At 41.8% G+C, this 21,491-nt stretch overlaps 1 protein-coding gene across 1 annotated transcript; it reads left to right on the forward strand.

Moving 5' to 3' along the window:
- Positions 1 to 2,009: 2,009 nt before the first annotated feature.
- On the forward strand, positions 2,010 to 21,225 carry LOC106574426 (cilia- and flagella-associated protein 221-like). Its single transcript, XM_045697640.1, has 19 exons — positions 2,010 to 2,379; positions 3,333 to 3,436; positions 4,247 to 4,406; positions 6,590 to 6,722; positions 6,985 to 7,117; positions 10,927 to 11,038; positions 14,579 to 14,668; positions 14,819 to 14,914; positions 15,446 to 15,533; positions 15,730 to 15,827; positions 15,985 to 16,065; positions 16,244 to 16,351; positions 17,185 to 17,346; positions 17,909 to 18,068; positions 18,279 to 18,379; positions 19,608 to 19,703; positions 19,792 to 19,911; positions 20,472 to 20,531; positions 20,777 to 21,225. The coding sequence occupies exons 6-14, from the start codon at positions 11,036 to 11,038 to the stop codon at positions 17,963 to 17,965; spliced, it is 783 nt and encodes a 260-aa protein (XP_045553596.1). The 5' UTR covers positions 2,010 to 2,379; positions 3,333 to 3,436; positions 4,247 to 4,406; positions 6,590 to 6,722; positions 6,985 to 7,117; positions 10,927 to 11,035; the 3' UTR covers positions 17,966 to 18,068; positions 18,279 to 18,379; positions 19,608 to 19,703; positions 19,792 to 19,911; positions 20,472 to 20,531; positions 20,777 to 21,225.
- Positions 21,226 to 21,491: the final 266 nt, after the last annotated feature.

Genomic DNA, 21,491 nt, shown 5'->3' on the forward strand with positions numbered 1-21,491 from the left:
AGATAGGCAGAAACTGCTTCTCCAATAGAAATCCCCGAAAACGCTTGTAGGCGAAGTCATGGTGATGTTGGCTCGCTAAACTCATGCGCAGAAATACGTAATCGGGTTTAACGGTCGTCTCACGCTGTACTGCGCATGTGCATGCCGTCATATCAAAAGCACTCCTTCGATATAACGTTGTTTTCACTTTCACGAGGTTGTAGTAATACCATGTTCAACTGCTTAATACATTGGCTCGAATCTAGGTTGTGCCTTTAGATAAATTAACGACTAAAGAATATTTTTTTGCTTTTCTCATTCACTTCTCAAACCCCCAAACCCGGTTTTGTATGCTGGGTCTATTTTGCAAGCATTCCCAGAAGTCTGGCGATGTTGCGCCTCTGGGCTTAGAAACTCTTTGCTAGTACTAACCACGTCCCACCGAAGCATTACTATGGCGACGAGAGTGTTTGGTGGATGTTCTGTCGGTGAAACAACAGGTACGTGCCGTTTTCAACCCTGAAAAGCACCGACATCATGCAACGAATAAAAAAGTGTGTTGTTTATGAGCTACCAAATCGAACCTAAAAAAAAATCAGTTTACAGACTAATATATCCAGAAAGTCGCACGGTTGTCATGTAGTTTGATAACAATCTATAGTAGCGAGCTGTTCCTCTTGGCTAGCTGCTCCTCTCTGTTGTGCCAGCTTCCACTCTCTCTTGCTAACCCGTCCCTAGCTAGTTTGCTTACTTTCCAGTGTCAACCACTGTAGCTGCACATGCACAAAGTTGGCTTGCTAGCTTTGTGTCATTTGGTTCTTCTCATTACCATATGGACAACATTGCATCTTTGAAATGCAAGCATTTACATATCTGATGTGATATAATTTGTGATATTGTTTGCTATCTTCTTTCAGCCCTGTTTTTAATGGAGAAGTGATGGAAGTGGCACACTGAATCAGAGACATTCACAGACAGTCAAAGGAAGAAGACCCCTCTATCCCTGTGCCAACTGGTGGAGGACAGAAAAAGAAGTCCCTCTAATGTCCCTCATCACCTACTAGAGAACCGTAGGACCCTTACACTTGAACAATTTGATACACCTCAGTCATATATTTAACAGGCTATATTCAGTCAAGAAGAATATGTTTATTGTAGCAGAGTGCTTAGGCTAGCATGCTCATGATGCTATCTGAGTTACCGTAGCCTACATTATACAGTGTGTGGCTCCACAGGCATTTTGGTTTCTTATATTTCCATTTTAGTCATTTAGCAGATGTTCTTATCCAGAGCGACTTACAGTAGTGAGTGCATACATTTTCAAACTTTTTTTGTACTGGTCCCCCGTGGGAATCAAACCCACAACCCTGGCATTGCAAGCGCCATGCTCTACCAATTGAGCCACATGGGACTAAGCAGACGGTGAATGCATATATCTCATTTATATTATACTTATACCTTCCCGAAACGTATACCAAATTCAAGAGCAACAGTGCAATCCAAGCAGAACCCTCAGCACTTCACTTCAGTGGGTTTAAACTGGGGAAGGATTATCAGAGGAGCTTGGTGAGTGAAGCAATGAGCTTCAGCAGTGTGTTGACTGTTCCATTTGAACAAAAGACAAAGCGCTGACTTTAGATAAAATTGTGCAGTTATATGCACTTCATCTACCAGTACATTCTTATACAAGGCATCATCTAATTCATCTTTGTTTTAATCTTCCTCGGAAGCTTATCAACATATCATCTGAAGTGATCAACATTCACATTATCCACACCCAAACAAAGCTTTTCAAAACAAAATATTTAAAAAAGGTATTTGTTTATTACTATTTGATGTCATGTTATGCATTCCGTCTATAATCTTTGATTTGTATGAGTGTTAGCGTTGATGCTTAATTCCTCCATTTAGATTTTCTGTGCAGCATCGTCTCGTCCCCGGGCTGTCCTACACAGTGAAAGTACACTTCTGTCCTGACGAATGGCGCTACTTCTACGACTGTATTCGGGTTCATTGCAAGGTTGGAATCCAGTGCTATGTTAGTTTCTAATCAAGTTCGCTTGGTGTCATGCCTGACAGTGATATTTTCAACTTCTACTTCTAATCTATTCAACTGTCAATCAAAATAGGGATTTGCTGTGTTTATACATCACATGTTGTTTGTTGTCAACGTTTCTCTCCATAGTTGCTGCAAGGTAAGTGTACTGACCAGTGTACTGCTAGAAGGTTTCGTCCTGCTTAGAACTCCAGGAAATCTGCATCAGGGAGCGTTGTTATTCTCTCTCAATCTCTCTCCAGGGGGAAGAGAATTTACAGGTTCCAGTCCATGCCTACCTCATCACCGATGAATTGCACATCCCAACACACATCACCATACCATCTGTCCCACTGGGCCAAAAGGTGAGGTGAAGTGGACATTTGTGTCTCTCTGTGCATCTTTGCCTTTTGAATAGTCTTTAAACCCATCAATGAAACTTTACAAGAGGATTGTACATGAGTTGCATGGCCACTCATATCCCTTACAGAAAAAAACACATTTGTGAAATCATGTGTTTTTAGAACACTTCACATATGATCACGTTTCCACATGTGTAGTTTCATGTTCTCACATGTTGCTTTAAATTGTCACATTTTATCACATTAACTTCACATAAGATCACATGGAAACATGTGTTTTTGGAACACTTCACATGTGTTCACATGTGAAATTCATGTGTTTTTCCCGTAAGGGATAGGCAACAGCTACAGCCTAGTCTGCTAAGTGTTTGCTAAGTGCACCAGTTTCTGAATTAGCCTGCCAGATAAACATGATGAGTGGCAACAAAGGCTTGTTTGTGGAATAAACTCAGTGTGTTATTATGGTCATGTAACGGATCATAAACGTTTGTTTTTAATAATCTCTGTTGACACTAATGATGCCGTGAGAAGTCAATATATTAGAGTCCATTTGCACAGGTAGATAGCTAATCCTAGTTCTCTAAGCCTTATGCTGGGGTATATGCTAGGGTCAGTAGTATTTGTCTTGCATATTCAACAATCATCAGTTAAAACAATACGCTTGGAAAGAGAATACTTTACAAATATCAGAATATAAACATTTGTAGAGCCCTAGAGATATAATAATTGTTTACATTTTACAGATTGTGACGCAATCCACTTTCCATGTTTTTTTCGGAGGGTATTTTTGTCTCTTGATGAAAATGATTGTCTTTTGAACTGAGTGGCTGACTGAATTTGATTTAGCTTTACATTGTAGGTCTCAATGAACATGTAGGCTGTTGCCCTTTCTCTCTGGGGCTGTGCGATATCTATGCTTGTTATCTTTGACCTTTGACTCGTCTTTGACCTTCCAGTGTCAGCCATGTGATCCCTCTGAGCTGCAGCTGTGCCATTGACTTTGAGTTCCAGGTGTACATCATCCAGCCACACAAGGCCTTCTCTGTCCAGCCCCTGTCAGGTAACTCCAATCAACAGACTTGGTAGCACTTTACATTAGGCCACTGAATAAAGTGGTAATAACACCATTATGTTAGAGTCCTGATGACAGAACAAGATAGCAACAACATCTTAACAGCTCAGCCAGACAGACAGTGAGGATAACACCTGTATTATTCTATCTACAGTTGGTATATATTCTGTGATTAATGTATTTAGCCCACGTGTCTCATTACCAGATGTGTATCAATTTATTTTTAAGTATTTGACGGTAGGATCATTTCTGGTTCACAATAAGGTTCCGGCTATGTTTTTGTGTTAGTTCCTTGAGGTGATTAGTTTAAACTTTGAACCACATAATAGTTTTTTTAAATTTTTTGCTGACACCCAGACTGACCTCTTATGAACTCACGTAATATTATTCGCTCATTACCTAGCCCCGACCTGTGATTCCTCAACACCACCATCATGTCTTCTGTCTGAATTACTGTGGAAAGATTCTCATGGTCTGCAACAGCCACATTGACATAAAGCAGTCAGGGACTCAGTGCATCTAGCACAGGGGGAACTGTGCTGTTTTGTCTCTGGCATTGATGGTGATGCTTTCCAGACAATGAGTGATGCTGGATTTCCGGGGTTACGCAAATAGCCTAGTACTCAGACTGGGTAGAGAGATGTGAAAGACTATCTCTATGTTTTCCGTTGTTTTGAGGGGTTCGAAGTGTTGAGTTTAGGTAGGCCTACGTATTGTTTTCCTTTCAAAAATGCATTATAGGTCAAAATTCTGAGTTCGTCAAGACCGGTATAATCCTTTGTTTGTGTTTGATTCTAGGAGTGATTCCAGCAAATGGGAAGGTGTAGGTGACCGTCACGTTCAGGCCGTTCCAGTATGACACGTCCCAGGTCACTCTACAGGTGGTCATCTCCCAGTTCAACTCCAAACCCTACGTCTGCACCCTCAGCGGGTCCTCCTCGCCCCACCTGGCACTCAGGTATCCCAGAACCATTTTGAAATGTTAAAAGTTAATTCATCAAATACTATATTGAATTATGCAATTTTTACCAGGTCATAGTTAAAATTTTATACATATTTGATATATGGTCAGCAATGTTCCTGTTTTCTTGGTTTGTGTCACGTTATTGCTTGTTATTTTGTGTCATTGTGAGTTCCGTCAATTGATGCACTGAGCCAAATATATTTCTTTACTGATAAGACTGGAAAATATGTGATTGTTAAGTGGTTACAATATCCTTGTGTAAACAATGCTTACGCACATTTCATAGAGCGAGTGCTATTGTGAGAGAGACCAAGTGCAGCACATGTACCGTATTGAAACTTTCTGTCTGCAAACTTTGAAAATAGAAATTGTACAAACATTTAGAGAGATAAAAAATGAACTCTTGCAGCGAAGAACCATACAAGTGCATACTGTTCCATTTTCATATAATCAAATGTTTCTCTGTTTCTAAGTGTGTATATAACACATTAGGAATTTTACGGTTGATAGATACTTTAATAATTTCCTCCCCCCCAAAAAAATTATAATGATGTATCATGTTTATCTACATTTCTTGAAAATGCACATATATGGTTCTTCTGCACGATTCTAGTTATGATGATATCCTTTTGTTTCATTGATTTCTGTTCATGGCTAACTTCTTTGTTTAGTCCTGAGCTACAGACTCAAAACCACGCACAGTCACTTATAATGATAAACAGGTTATTCTTGTTCCTAGTCTGTATATAAAATATCATTTTTGATTCAGTTCCCATGAGAAAATGGGTGTACTCCATCACTGACAGTGGACGAGTTTTACTCCCCTGTGTTATGACTAAGAGAAGTTAATGATTTATCAAGCAAGGGAACTGCAGTTATATCAAAATGCATCGGTATCCAATCCATTCAATGTGTGTGCTTCAGATCAAATATTCCCATGTTTACTTCTCCCTGGACCCGCAATAAAAAATATGAAGATAAGATATGAATGAGTTAAATGAAGAATTGGCGGATTGAGTTGCACCCTCTTTTGCCCTCAGAACAGGCTCAATTCATCGAGACATGACTACAAGGTGTCAAAAGCGTTCCACAGGGATGCTGGCCCACGTTGAGTTCAATTCTTCCCACCGTTGTGCCAATTTGATTTGATTTGAAGTTGGCTGGATGTCCTTTGGGTGGTGGACTATTCTTGATACACACGGGAAACTGTTGAGCTTGAAAAATCCAGTAACATTGTATTTCTTGACACCATCAAACCCGTGCGCCTGGCACCTACTACCATACAAAGGCGCTTACATCTTTTGTCCTGCCCGTTCATCCTCCGAATGGCTGTCACGACTTCCGCCGAAGTTGGTCCTTTTATACCAAGTTCACTCTCCTGCGCCTGACTTCCCTGCCACCAGCACGCACCCATTACAATGGCACACATACAATTCATGTCTAAATTGTCTCAAGGCTTCAAAATCCTTCTTTAACCTGTCTCCTCCCCTTCATCTACACTGAAACCATGGGGAGATTATTGCTTATTTTGTTCAGCAAATATTGATAGGATATATCTACTCTTACAATGCCAACAGCCCCAATGACAGTATCAAAGTCAAATTATTAGCTAAGTACACAATTAAGTTATTAATGGCAGATAAAGCCTGGTAAGTTATTAGTCAACTATAGCTATGTTGAGCTCTGGAAGTCTTCCAGCAGGCAGTCCCCAAGATACAGTACTTAGCGCTCTCTCTTTTACTCCATTAGCATTAGGTTTGTGCCGTAGGCCTAGAGTGATGGAAACAAACTATTATTGACATTTCACTGCAGTGGGCTAAATCAGGGTCACACAGAGTGTTTCTTGGTAGTCTTAAACAAATCTACTGTGAAACAAAAGTTTACACCTCACACACATGGTTATGGGCTTAAAAAAAGAAGACACCTGTACCATGTCAGATATAGCGTTAAAATGTATTACATTTTCAGTTTGCGTGCCAATATTACTGAAATATCACAAAACCGTTTGACATAGAAACATCGGATTTTCAGCATTTAAAAAAAAAAAGTTTATTAATTATGAAATTACAAAAGAAAATATGAGTAACATTCCACAGATGAGGCCACTAGAGGGTAATTTGGTCATTTGACTGCAGGAAATGTGCTACATACATTTATTGGTGTTGTTTCTGACCCAGTCAACAGGAGAAAGACATGGGACATGCAAAATAAGTTTTGTTTGTTGACAGTCGAGGGCCTCCACCTGTCTCCTTGATACAGCCTCTGACCAAAACCAAGCAGAGGTCAATGCGGACACCTGAAAAGTCAAAGGTACTGCAACCATTAATCTCCTGCTGTACCTTCGGGTGCGTTTCCAGAAAGCCTTCTAGCTGACATCACACCTTATTTATCCTGAAAACCCAGCTGCACAGAGATAAGAGTCATACTAGAAATAAAGGACAATGTTAGCTACGGGGCTTTCGAGCGACTCACTCAAGTTAATTTAGCAGACTATACTATGATGTAGATAATGAGGTTATCATATGAATATGAACATATCTGGTGTGTGATTGGTATTGTTTGATTTCAATAGACTGTAAGGGAGAGAAGAGAGAGTGATGTGAAGCTGAGCCTGAAGACAGCAGTTGATGTGTCCGCCCCAGCTGGAGTGGTCAAGATACTGATACAACAGACTGATAAACTGAGCTCTAAAGACCTGAGGGAAGGTAGCTGGACAAGTTTTACACCCGTAATCAACTTTCACACCAGTAATCAACATACATTAGATTTTCTCTAAGAGATGAAGGAGTGTCATTCACTATTCACTTAATGTAAAGAGGGGAGAAACCGGGTTTGTCGGATGACTTGTTTGCTAGTATGACTGAAAGCTAACTCAGATGATTCAAAGTCTGGAATGCTTAATTCATTGCCATTTGGGTCTGCTGCAGACTGTATTTGCTGTTACTAAGTTACAGATATACAGTTGAAGTCGGAAGTTTACATACACTTAGGTTGGAGTCATTAAAACTCGTTTTTCAACCACTCCACACATTTCTTGTTAACAAACTATAGTTTTGGCAAGTCGGTTAGGACATTTACTTTGTGCATGACACAAGTCATTTTTCCAACAATTGTTTGCAGACAGATTATTTCACTTATAATTCACTGTATCACAATTCCAGTGGCTCAGAAGTTTACATACACTAAGCTGACTGTGCCTTTAAACAGCTTGGAACATTTCAGAAAATGATGTCATTGCTTTAGAAGCTTCTGATAGGCTAATTGACATAATTTGAGTCAATTGGAGGTGTACCTGTGGATGTATTTCAAGGCCTACCTTCAAACTCAGTGCCTCTTTGCTTGACATCATGGGAAAATCAAAAGAAATCAGCCAAAGACCTCAGAAAAAAATTGTAGACCTCCAGAAGTCTGGTCCATCCTTGGGAGCAATTTCCAAACGCCTGAAGGTACCACGTTCATCTGTACAAACAATTGTACGCAAGTATAAACACCACGGGACCACGCAGGCGTCATACCGCTCAGGAAGGAGACGTGTTATGTCTCCTAGAGATGACTGTACAGTGAGGGAAAAAAGTATTTGATCCCCTGCTGATTTTGTACGTTTGCCCACTGACAAAGAAATTATCAGTCTATATTTTTAATGATAGGATTATTTGAACAGTGAGAGACAGAATAACAACAAAAAAATCCAGAAAAACGCATTTCAAAAATGTTATAAATTAATTTGCATTTTAATGAGGGAAATAAGTATTTGACCCCTCTGCAAAACATGACTTAGTACTTGGTGGCAAAACCCTTGTTGGCAATCACAGAGGTCAGACGTTTCTTGTAGTTGGCCACCAGGTTTGCACACATCTCAAGAGGGATGTTGTCCCACTCCTCCTTGCAGATCTCCAAGTCATTAAGGTTTTGAGGCTGACGTTTGGCAACTCGAACCTTCAGCTCCCTCCACAGATTTTCTATGGGATTAAGGTCTGGAGACTGGCTAGGCCACTCCAGGACCTTAATGTGCTTCTTCTTGAGCCACTCCTTTGTTGACTTGGCCGTGTGTTTTGGGTCATTGTCATGCTGGAATACCCATCCACGACCCATTTTCAATGCCCTGGCTGAGGGAAGGAGGCTCTCACCCAAGATTTGACGGTACATGGCCCCGTCCATCGTCCCTTTGATGCGGTGAAGTTGTCCTGACCCCTTCGCAGAAACCCCCCCCAAAGCATAATGTTTCCACCTCCGTGTTTGACGGTGGGGATGGTGTTCTTGGGGTCATAGGCAGCATTCCTCCTCCTCCAAACACGGCAAGTTGAGTTGATGCCAAAGAGCTCCAAGTGTGTTACCAATTCTTTTCTTGGTGACTATGGTCCCAGCTGCCTTGAGATCATTGACAAGATCCTCCCGTGTAGTTCTGGGCTGATTCCTCACCGTTCTCATGATCATTGCAACTCCACGAGGTGAGATCTTGCATGGAGCCCCAGGCCGAGGGAGATTGACAGTTCTTTTGTGTTTCTTCCATTTGCGAATAATCGCACCAACTGTTGTCACCTTCTCACCAAGCTGCTTGGCGATGGTCTTGTAGCCCATTCCAGCCTTGTGTAGGTCTACAATCTTGTCCCTGACATCCTTGGAGAGCTCTTTGGTCTTGGCCATGGTGGAGAGTTTGGAATCTGATTGATTGATTGCTTCTGTGGACAGGTGTCTTTTATACAGGTAACAAACTGAGATTATGAGCACTCCCTTTAAGAGTGTGCTCCTAATCTCAGCTCGTTACCTGTATAAAAGACACCTGGGAGCCAGAAATCTTTCTGATTGAGAGGGGGTCAAATACTTATTTCCCTCATTAAAATGCAAATCAATTTATAACATTTTTGACATGCGTTTTTCTGGATTTTTTTGTTGTTATTCTGTCTCTCACTGTTCAAATAAACCTACGTTTAAAATTATAGACTTATCTTTTCTTTGTCAGTAGGCAAACGTACAAAATCAGCAAGGGATCAAATACTTTTTTCCCTCGCTGTACTTTGATCCGAAAAGTGCAAATCAATCCCAGAACAACAGCAAAGGACCTTGTGGAGATGCTGGAGGAAACAGGTACAAAAGTATCTATATCCACAGTAAAACGAGTCCTATATCGACATAACCTGAAAGGCCGCTCAGCAAGGAAAAAGCCACTACTCCAAATCCGCCATAAAAAAACTGACTATGGTTTGCAACTGCACATTTGTCACGTCCTGACCATAGAAAGCTTTTATTTTTCTATGGTTGAGTAGGTCAGGGCGTGACAGAGGGTTTTGTCTAGTTTATTTATGTCTATGTTGGTTCTAGTTTCTTTTTTCTATGTTGGGGGTTTTGTCTAGTTGTTGTATTTCTATGTTGTTTTTTTGGGATGATCTCCAATTAGAGTCATCGTTGTCTCTAATTGGGGATCATATTTAAGTGGTTGTTTTTCCCACCTGGGTTTGTGGGAGATTATTTTGAGTAAGTGTATGTTGCACCTCTTCGTCACGGTTTGTTGTTTTGTATGTCTTGCATAGTTTCACAGTTCTAATAAAAATGTGGAACGATACACACGCTGCGCCTTGGTCCCATTCTTCAGACAACCGTAACAACATGAGGACAAAGATTGTACGTTTTGGAGAAATGTCCTCTGGTCTGATGAAACAAAAATAGAACTGTTTGGTCATAATGACCATCGTTATGTTTGGAGGAAAATGGGGGATGCTTGCAAGCCGAAGAACACCATCCCAACCGTGAAGCACGGGGGTGGCAGCATCATGTTGTGAGGGTGCTTTGCTGCAGGAGGGACTGGTGCACTTCACAAAATAGATGGCATCATGAGGGAGGAAAATTAGGTGGATATATTGAAGCAACATCTCAAGACATCAGTCAGGAAGTTAAAGCTTGGTCGCAAATGGGTCTTCCAAATGGACAATGACCCCAAGCATACTTCCAAAGTTGTGGCAAAATGGCAGCAAAGTCAAGGTATTGGAGTGGCCATCACAAATCCCTGACCTCAATCCTATAGAATTTGTGGGCAGAACTGATAAAGTGTGTGCGAGCAAGGAGGCCTACAAACCTGACTCAGTTACACCAGCTCTGTCAGGAGGAATGGGCCAAAATTCACCCAACTTATTGTGGGAAGCTTGTGAAAGGCTACCCGAAACGTTTGACCCAAGTTAAACAATTTAAAGGCAATGCTACCAAATACTAATTGAGTGTATGTAAACTTCTGACCCACTGGAAATGTGATGAAATAAATAAAAGCTTAAATAAATCATTCTCTACTATTATTCCGACATTTCACATTCTTAAAATAAAGTGGTGATCCTAACTGACCTAAGACAGGGCATTTTTACTTGGATTAAATGTCAGGAATTGTGAAAAAATGTGTTTAAATGTATTTGGCTAAGGTGTATGTAAACTTCAACTGTGGATGTATATATATATATATATATATATATATATATATATATATATTTTTATATTTTTTTATTTTAAAACATTCTTTTTTACAATTCAGTCATGATGGCCCAACCTCAGCTGGGCCTCCAGACAAGACAGATGAAGGAGGCATTCTTTGAGACCAGGGTTTGACAGGACATCCAGGAGGAGGGAGCCAATCATCTCAGATGGTGAGGAACCATAATTTACTCACATTAATAATCATAAACAGTGCATTCGGAAGGTATTCAGACCCCTTGACTTTTTCCACATTTTGTTACATTACAGCCTTATTCTAAAATGTGTTAATTGTTTTTTTTCTTCAATCTACACACAATACCCCATAATGACAAAGCAAAAACAGGTTGAGATTTTTTTGCAATTCTATAAAAAAAAAACACATCACATTTACATAAGTATTCAGACCCTTTACTCAGTACTTTGTTGAAGCATCTTTGGCAGCAATTACAGCCTTGATTTTTCTTGGGTATGACGCTAGAAGCTTGGCACACCTGTATTTGGGGAGTTTGTCCCATTCTTCTCTGCCGATCCTCTCAAGCTCTGTCAGGTTGGATGGGGAGCATTGCTGCACAGCTATTTTCAGGTCTCTCCAGAGATGGTCAATCGGGTTCAAGTCCGGGCTCTGGCTGGTCCACTCAACGACATTCAGAGACTTGTCCCGAAGCCACTCCTGCGTTTTCTTGGCTGTGTGCTTAGGGTCATTGTCCTCTTGGAAGGTGAACCTTCGCCAATGTCTGAGGTTTTCATCAAGGGTCTCTCTGTACTTTGCTCCATTCCCTCAATCACCTCCTTGACCAATGCCCCTCTTCAACGATTTTTCAGTTTTGCCTGGCGGCCAGCTCTAGAAAGAGTCTTGGTGGTTCCAAACTTCTTCCATTTAAGAATGATGGAGGCAACTGTGTTCTTGGGGACCTTCAATGGTGCAGACATTTTGTGGTACTCTTCCCCAGATCTGTGGCTCGCAACGATCATGTCTCGGAGCTTTACGGACAATTCCTTCGACCTCATGGCTTGGTTTTTGCTCCGACATGCGCTGTCAACTGTGGGACCTTATATAGACAGGTGTGTGCCTTTCCAAATCATGTCCAATTAATTGAATTGACCACAGGTGGACTCCAATCAAGTTGTAGAAACATCTCAAGGATGATCAATGGAAACAGGATGCACCTGAGATCAATTTCGAGTCTCATAGCAAAGTGCCTGAATAAGGTATTTCATTTATACATTTTTTTAAAGTTAATTTGCAAACATTTCTAATTACCTGTTTTTGCTTTGTCATTATGGGGTATGGTGTGTAGATTGATGAGGAAAATTACATTTTAGAATAAGTCTGTAACGTAACAATGTGGAAAAAGTAAAGGGGTCTGAATACTTTCCCAAGGCACTGTAGATGACCATATCTATGGTTATGTACCAAATGTCATAGGTCACTCAAACTGTACTGTAGATAAACGTTGAAGGATTTCTTTTGATAAAAGCAAGTTCACTTTGGGAAGGACTCTGTCTCGACACAGACCAAAATACAGGTTTTGGAGGAGAGAGATTTTGCAGATTATGAATATATGGTAAGATTTGTAATTATTCATGATAGTCATAAAAGTCATAAAACACTGTTGCTGTATGTTGTATATCCAGCATTTTTCATGTTTTCCTCTGCTCTGGCTTTGTTTTCTCATCACTTGTGCAGCAATCTGGGCAACCAGTTTTTCTCCGGTTTGCATACCGTATTGTAACTATGATTTATATACACAACATGACCAAAAGTATGTGGACACCTGCTCGTCGAACTTCTTATTCCAAAATCATGGCATTAATGTGGAGTTGGTCCCCCCTTTGCTGCTATAACAGTCTCCACTCTTTTTGGAAGGCGTTCCACTAGATGTTGGAATATTGCTGCGATTAGGCCTGGCTTGCAGTCGGCATTCCAATTCAAGTCAAAGGTGTTGGATGGGGTTGAGGTCAGGGCTCTGTGCAGACCAGTCAAGTTCTTCCACACCGATCTCGACAAACCATTTCTGTATGGACCTCGCTTTGTGTGCGGGGGCATTGTCATGTTGAATCAGGAAAGGGCCTTCCCCAAACTGTTGCCACAAAGTTGGAAGCACAGAATCATCTAGAATGTCATTGTATGCTGTAGCATTAACATTTCCCTTCACTGGAACTAAGGGGCCTAGCCCAAACCATGAAAAACAGCCCCAGACCATTATTCCTCCTCCACCAAACTTGGCATCTGCCAAACCCAGATTAGTCCGTCAAACCCAGAATCACTCTTAACTGGGGGTGGCAGGTGGCCTAGTGGTTAGAGTGTTGGACTAGTAACCAAAAAGTTGCAAGATCGGGTCCCTGAGCTGACAAGGTAAAACTCTGTCGTTCTGTCCCTGTACAAGGCAGTTAACCCACTGTTCCTAGGCTGTCATGGTAAAAAAAATTAAAATAAACATCTGCTTAAGTGTGATTCATCACTCCAGAGAATGTGTTTCCACTGCTCCAGAGTCCATTTGTGGTGGGCTTTACACCACTCCAGCCAACGCTTGGCATTGCAATCTTAGGCTTGCATGCGGCTGCTCGGCCATGGAAACCCATTTCATGAAGCTCCCAAAGAACAGTTATTGTGATGACTTTGCTTCCAGAGGCAGTTTGGAACTCGGTAGTGAGTGTTTACCACGCTACGCGCTTCAGCACCCGGCGATCCCGTTCTGTCTGGCCTACCACTTCATGGCTGAGCCGTTGTGGCTCCTTGACGTTTACACTTCACAAAAACAGAATTTACAGTTTGACCGGGGAAGCTCTAGCAGGGCAGAAATTTGACGAACTGACTTGTTGGAAAGGTGGCCTCCTATGATGGTGGCACGTTGAAAGTCACTGAGGTCTTCAGGAAGGCCATTCTACTGCCAATGTTTGTCTATGGAGATTGCATGTCTGTGTGCTCAATTTTGTACAACTGTCAGCAACGGGTGGGGCTGAAATAGACAAATCCGCTAATTTGAAGGGGTGTCCACATACTTCTGTATATGTAGTGTATTAAGTTATTTTTCTTAGAACTGCATTGCTGGTTAAGGGCTTGTAAGTAAGCATTTCACTGTTGTATTCGGTCCATGTGACAAATACAATTTGATTTGATTTGGTTTGAAGTCAGGCTGTGCAACTGTATTTGAGTTTTATTGAGAACGGCCAGTATATGTATAAAGCCAACCGTAGTGACTTTAAATTAGATATACAACATGACGCTGTAATGTCAGGAAGAGCTACTGCTATTGCTGTTTCTTCTAAAGGGGAACAGATGACAGATCTCTCCCAGGACACTTAACAGCACTTCCTCTCCCCTCTCTCTGTTTATTGGCTGTATTTACTCTGTTCTTTACAGGCCACCATTGTTTTTAGAGAGGCCAATCACTCCACTTGGTGATTAGATAAACTCCTTTCATATGTCTTCTCTGGAATCTGGAGCTCAGGCCAGGAACCAAAACAGCCTTTACACCTCTTCCCTATGCCTTGTCCTCATCTGTGTTTCATACGTTTGTGTAACACAGGTAGTTTAGTGACCATGCTAGTGTGATGATCAGTAACCTTACCTGACACTTGAAGAGTTGCAATGGCTCCTCTAGCAAATGCCTAGGATTTGGCTTAGTGGGCTAATGCATTCTCACGTGATCCCTGTTAGTCACACTTGCTCGTATTCTGAACATGACAAATGCCCGTCTTAATTCCAGGTTAGAAAAGGAGAGGTGAGGAAGGAGAGGGACTTTGCTACAGGCCAACCTAAGCTCTCTACCAGACGGGTCCTGCATAACACAGGACAGGTAAGCATGTCGAAGTCAAAATGGACCTGTTTGCCTCTAAACTGGCATCAAATGGAATGCATATTGCTCCCCCCCCCCCCGAGTATGAGAGCTGCTTTCATCCATTTTCTTTTTCACAATCAAAGCGTCTGTTCTGTTTGTATCTTCCAGGCACCGGTGGGCACGCCTTCCTTTCGCATGTACTCCAGCAGTCATCTGGAGATCAGGCAAAGAGCTCTGAGGCTCTTCCAGCAGGCAGCCCGCAAGGTACAGTACTTAGCCCTCTCTCTCTTTCACTCCATTGGCCTTAGATTAGGCCCTAAAGGCATCAAGTGCCTCATCCCAGCCCACTCAACACAATGGTTTCACTCACAAACCACAAGCCAAAACCCTGTGAGACGGTGTGTATACTCTCTATGATAACGATCTTAAGCCATGTCATAAGATGGTGTAGTAGTCCCTGTAGTATGTCTGGGAGGGGAATTCCTAAGGTCAGCTATATTTAATGATGTAGCCTACATTCAATCAAATGCCAAACTGTAAAACCAGTATGTTATACAATACCTCATAGGCAGTTGGAAAGCTGACAATGTCCAAGTCCTGGTTCTCTTTAATATCATATTTCTCCCAATTCATACTTGAAAATATTTTGGGGTTTTGTATTTATATCATTCTCTATTTGAGCAAGACAGATGTACCGTAACAGATGTCATACAGCACGAAGAGGGTTATACTTATAAACATGCATAACCTTTCGAAAGCAACACGACTTCTAAGTGAGTGCACCATGTGTTTCAGGTGGTGATTCAATGTCGTGTGAACAACAGACTGGTCTCGTTGAGGCAGCTGACTCAGAGCTTGAAGCGCCTGTCCACAGGAGTAAGAGGTATTGCACTGTTGAGACCCCACAGGGCAAACGTGTTCTCTATTTGACACAGGCATATGATCAAAATACATACCTGAACGATGCAGCACACACTTTTGTTGTGCCAAAATATATATTTTTTTATCTTAAAGTTATTTGACCCCCAAGTCATTTTGATGTTGGAAGCAAGCAAGATGCATGCATTCTTCTGTTTCAGTTGAGGAGGAGACTTTTCATCCAGCGAAGATCTCACCAGACAACGTGATTCCTTTCACATTCCCTATCTTCTCTCTTCCTAACCAGTCTGATGAACTGGTAAGTGCAGTGCACTTTGATAAAAAGCCATCTTGTTCTTGCATGGATAACTTGCAAAGAAGGAACACTGATTTAATTTGCCCAGTAGCTTGTATTCATTGTAATGATTTAGTGAAAATGACCATAACGTAGTGTTGGACTTGTACTGTATGCCCAGGCTCCCAATGCATTGGGTGCCGTCCCTGTTAGGCCTATTGAGGCCCTGGTCAAACGACACACTCCATTCTTCAATCTGAAGGTACGTTTTATGAGAGGTCTTTGCCTGAATAAAGAATCGTTGATGTTGCTTGTACATTGTAGCACTAACAACTAGCTATTTTTGCCTTTCAGTCACTGCTGATGATGACAGGGATTTTGCTTATAAATTGTACAGTAACATGCTCACTTCTGTCCCATTACATGTGTTGTTTTTCAAGGTTCCCCAGCATTACAAGTTAATGGGGTACCAGCTTGTTTCGGCCTTTGAGGCTGCAGTTAGCTACATTCCCCCAACCCAGCCCGGGACTCTATGCACTGGGGCACAGGTGAGCCAAGAGACTCACCACCAACACTGTGGGACGTTCACGTAGCTGGTGTGTAATACACAGATCCATTTATACAAAAGCAAATAAATCAAAGTCAATCTTTGAAGCCTTTTATGAGATGATGTACAAGTGATATAACATAAACAATGTAATAGAACAGCAATAACCCTGAGAACTCTGAATGGTTTGATTGATTACTTAATGGGGTCACAGTCAGAGACTAGGATCTGCTCTGCTCCTCTGACATCCAATAGCGTGTGTGTATTTGCTCAAACTGATGCAGCAATAACCTCATTGTTTATGTAATCAAACCATTACTTTTAAAAATGTTCCTATAGTTTCCCATGGTTGACAAGACCGTGACAAGACAACCATTAATCACCCTTCTCCAGAGCTCATGGTCCCCACTTAGCTCCCATCATACAAACACTTACTCAGTTGCAGGCAGCTCTCCATAGCAAACTCTTTACCACAACATGACTTATTACAGAAACATCCTACAACTGTCAGATCTGATCTTACTTTAGCACAACGTCAAGTAGGATTTTTGCAATTGCAGAACTTGAGTTTCTAATAGATCTCATTGATATGATTTTTATAGTGTATCTCTACTCTTGCCAGCATGGCAGTTATACAAGACTGATAAATCTTTATTTGATTTTTTTCTCTGCTGGGTCATATTCATTACGGAACACTGTAGGAAAACATTTTGTAACGGAAAACAAAAATGTGTGTTTGGTATTGAACAAGTTCAGGTCGTCTCTCCTGTTTCAGTCTTTCGTTTGGTTTCCTAATGCACTGGTTGCTTACGTGGTTGTGTCCCTGTCTTTCAGGATGAACTGTCGCCCAGGGTGATCCGTTCTCCCTCGGGGTGTGCAGTGGCCGAGCCAGAAGGCGAGGAGGATGTGGAGCAGGAGGACGAGTGTCCCAGTCTGAGCTTCACGGCCCCCACCGCCCTGCTGAAGCCTCCCTACGCACACCCCTTCAGAATCTTTGTAAGGCAATATCACAGAATATGATAGAACACATGTATTTATTTATTTACAGTATATCAGTGGAGGCTGGTGGGAGGCGCTATAGGAGGACGGGCTAATTGTAATGGCTGGAATTGAATAAATGGAACGGTATGAAACACATCAAACATATGGAAACCACGTTTGACTCCATTCCAATTATTCTATTTCATTCCAGCCATTACAACAACCCCGTCCTCCTATAGCTCCTCCCACCAGCCTCCACTGCTGTATAAATAAATGTGTTCATCATGCATATCTACAGTATGGACCACGTCTATGTCATATCTCTAGTAAATATCTCCTGGTTGTCCATTATAAGGCTGTATACAATAGATGTAGTCATAATGATTGGTCTTGCTATCATGCATAGTGTTGGAAATGTTTTGTTAGAATCTCTGTCCTGATGATTCCCACAACAGCTGTTCCTCTTCTCAATAGTGGAATCCTTCACTGGGCCTGCGATTATCTATAATTGTGAATCATTTTGCATTGATAATTTATACTGTTCATGTTCCATGTTGGACTTTGTTCTGCTCTGTAGAACCCAGCCCCCCGGTCTCCATGCCTTCAAAGCGGACCCCCTGTACCTAGAGTGTGACCTGGAGTTCCACCTGTGTCCACTGCCTCGGTACACCATCCCAAAGCCCTCTGTGTTCGGAATGCACACCCCCAGCACTCAGAAGACATTTGTAGACCGAACAGTAAGTCTCTTTCATATCAAGAGGAGTTATTAAGCAAAAACGCTTACATTTTTGTGTACTAGCATTGCATTTATATATAATTTCAATATAATTAAAAAATAATAGAATACCTTGATTTCTCACACAATGTGGACATTTGTGGTAATTGAGACTAAAGCCAAAGCCGTTTTTACAACCATTACACAATTCTTTATTCTGATCAAATTGCAGGATGTGATCCGAGGCGTGATGACCTGCTAGAAGTTCCCAGCGGCTGCCCTGGCCTCTCTGTCCAACAGTCCCACACTCACCAGTAGGTGGGCCCCGCGCATGTAAGGATCCAGTAGCACAGCTTTACAGGGCTCACACCACACATACAGCTGCATAAAGCGACCGCTAAAGTGACAGTGTCTTAACAGTACATGATGTACTAACTCATCTATCCTATGTGTTCTTGAGATAACAGTGCAACATATGGACTGTTGTTTTTCACACACAACTGAACACTTTTTTATTAATGAGCTTATCTTGTTTGATCATCTTGTTTGACCAGCTCACAGCCGAGGTTTCATGGTACTGGGATGCTATGGGTAGGTAGATAGCACAGGAGGTTGGTGACACCTTAATTGGGGAGGACAGGCTCGTGGGAATTACAGGAATAGAATGAGTGGAATGGGATCAAATACATCAAACACGTGGTGTCCAGGCATTTGATGCCATTCCATTTGCTCCATTCCAGCCATTATAATGAGCCGTTCTCTCCTCAGCAGGCTCCTGCGGGAGATAGTTAGGATTGTTTTGCTATTATATGCAGATTTTCCATTGATTGCATAGAGCTTCAATGAAGGCACCGCACGCAACCAGTAAGTTTCACTTAAAAAACCTCCTACCCTTCCTCAGAGCATTTTGACTTGACGAACGTGGAAAACCCTTTTGCTCCTTAGGAAGTACACTGTAGGTTATAGGCCACCCACAAACTTCCTCCAGCTGGCTCAGTGTGTTTGTGCGTGTCCACTTCTTCCAAGGATGTTCTTGCTTGCTTCTTCTCTGCCTCCAGATCATTTGAATGGCTAAGGCTAAGCTGTAGCACGTTAGCTACAGGCCCAGACCAGTGCAAGTCTCACAGACAGACTTATGAATGGAAACACAGTGATTTACTTAATATTTACAGGGTGAGGGGGGACCGGCGCTCTGTTCCCTTGTCTAAGATCTATGGCCATGGTGCAGACTCCTTTCTGGAATCCATTCCAACACCAGGGTTACTAAGAGCCAGCGCTCTATCCTCTGCTTTGTTGAAGTAGTGTCCAAACAAGTCCAAGTGAAATGTTGCCTATCAGTTAAGGTCGGCCTCTACAACAAACCATAGGGCTGCCTAGTCATCTGACGTGAAGATAATGCAAATATCAACAGAATGTTAGCCTGTATGTTTATACTCAGCTGTACAACATGGGCTGAAATTGTGTTACCTTTTATAAATACAGTTGAGTCATTGAGTCAGTCAATGAATCCGGGCCTTTAATGACCTCCGAGTCTCTATCACCTGACCGTGTGTTCCACCAGGTCTGACCCCTTCAACAGTAACATTCTGCCCACCATGGCGCCCACAGCTCTGAATGGCCTTCCAGAAGATATGACAGAGGAGCTACTGGATGGACGGTAAGCACTAACACACGCTGACAGACAGACGGACTGAAAGTAACAGGAATCCGTTTCAGAGGTTCGTGTGACTGATGTGTTTTACCAGGTCTGAAAGTACAGGAGTATCTCTCACGCCTGAGATGATCCGAGCCGAGTTTCCCCTGCCAGAGAATGTACCTTCCACTACCAGACAGCTGAAAGACGACAGCTCTAAAGATGACAGCAGGTATACTGTTCGCACACACACACACACACACACACACACACACACACACACACACACACACACACACACACACACACACACACACTGCAGGACTAGGAAGCATCATGCATTTCTGTTTCCACTAAATTAACCTCTAATCCCTATGAGGAATACTGGCATTTAATTTAGCCTACAACTCAATCAGTGTGTCTTCCCTTCAGTCCTTGCCAATTGTCATCAATCAATGACTTGAATTAGCATTTGTGTCACGCACTCCATTTTCTGTTTATTCCTTCATGTTTGGTTTGTCATTATCTCTGTACTTCTATTGATGGTGTGGCATGCTAATTGTTTATAATTGGATTTGTCAAAATCATATTGTAATCAAATGATCTCTTCTAATTTGGCTAAAATAATGACGTTACATCAGCATGATGCACAATTAGTCAAGCTACACAGAATGCTAATGATGTTGCTGTACTACTGCCCCCTTGTGGCCAGGTTGGGATTGTAAAAGAGGACGTTAGATAAAGATTAGATAAAAGTGGAGACAACAGCTCATTTTGCTTCTCCTCCACTAGTTCCCTGTGTCCCTGTAAAACTCCCCAGATGATGCCTGTCAGTACAGCAAACACCTCCAGGTGAACACAACACTGTTCCTTTCCCTCCCACTCAGCATCTGGTGTTAGCATCGACGACTATCAACACACACACACACACACACACACACACACACACACACACACACACACACACACACACTTTATGATTCTTTATTTTTCTTATCTAAGACATATCTCTTTTTTATGTAATGGAAGATTTCAAAACCAAGAACAATAGGTATGATTACTAATGTGTGTATAACTTTTACTCATAACTTCTACAGGGAATCAAGAGAGCAGCAGCTGGAGATGTTTCTGAAGTCTCAGACCAAAAGACTTGGTGCCAAGGTGATGGCGCGACTCAACCACCTGAATATTGTGGTCAAGGCTTATTCACCCTCTACACCAGAGAATAAATAGTGCTATATTTGGTATGAGGCACTAAGGTTGATGCAGGAAATATCAGATTACAGTACCAACATACATTGACTGATATATTTCCTATAATATATTTTACTGTCAAATATATCATTACTGTAGCTGCTAAGCGCTATTGTACAGTTGCCACACCACTGATGCTGTGCCCATTGTCTTGCATTTACGCTGGCCAATTCAGCCAAGGACATTTTCATTTTAAACAGTCTTTATGTACTTAAAAGTTCGGCTTCTTGTTTTATTTAAATAATGACAGGCCTTTCTCGCAAATAAAATAATTGATAAAGGAATGATTCCAAATTCATACCTGTATGTCACAGATCCACAGTTAAAGCAATCTCTATTGCACTCTACACTGCTCTTTCCAACCTGGACAAAAGGAACACCTACGTGAGAATGCTGTTCATTGACTACAGCTCAGTGTTCAACACCATAGTGCACTCCAAGCTCATCACTAAGATAAGGACCCTGGGATTAAACAACTCCCTCTGCAACTGGACCCTGGACTTTCTGACAACACATCCGCCATGCTGAACCTCAACACAGGGGTGCCTGCTTAGTCTC

Source organism: Salmo salar, chromosome ssa16 (assembly GCF_905237065.1).
Source record: "Salmo salar chromosome ssa16, Ssal_v3.1, whole genome shotgun sequence".
Lineage (NCBI taxonomy): Eukaryota > Metazoa > Chordata > Actinopteri > Salmoniformes > Salmonidae > Salmo > Salmo salar.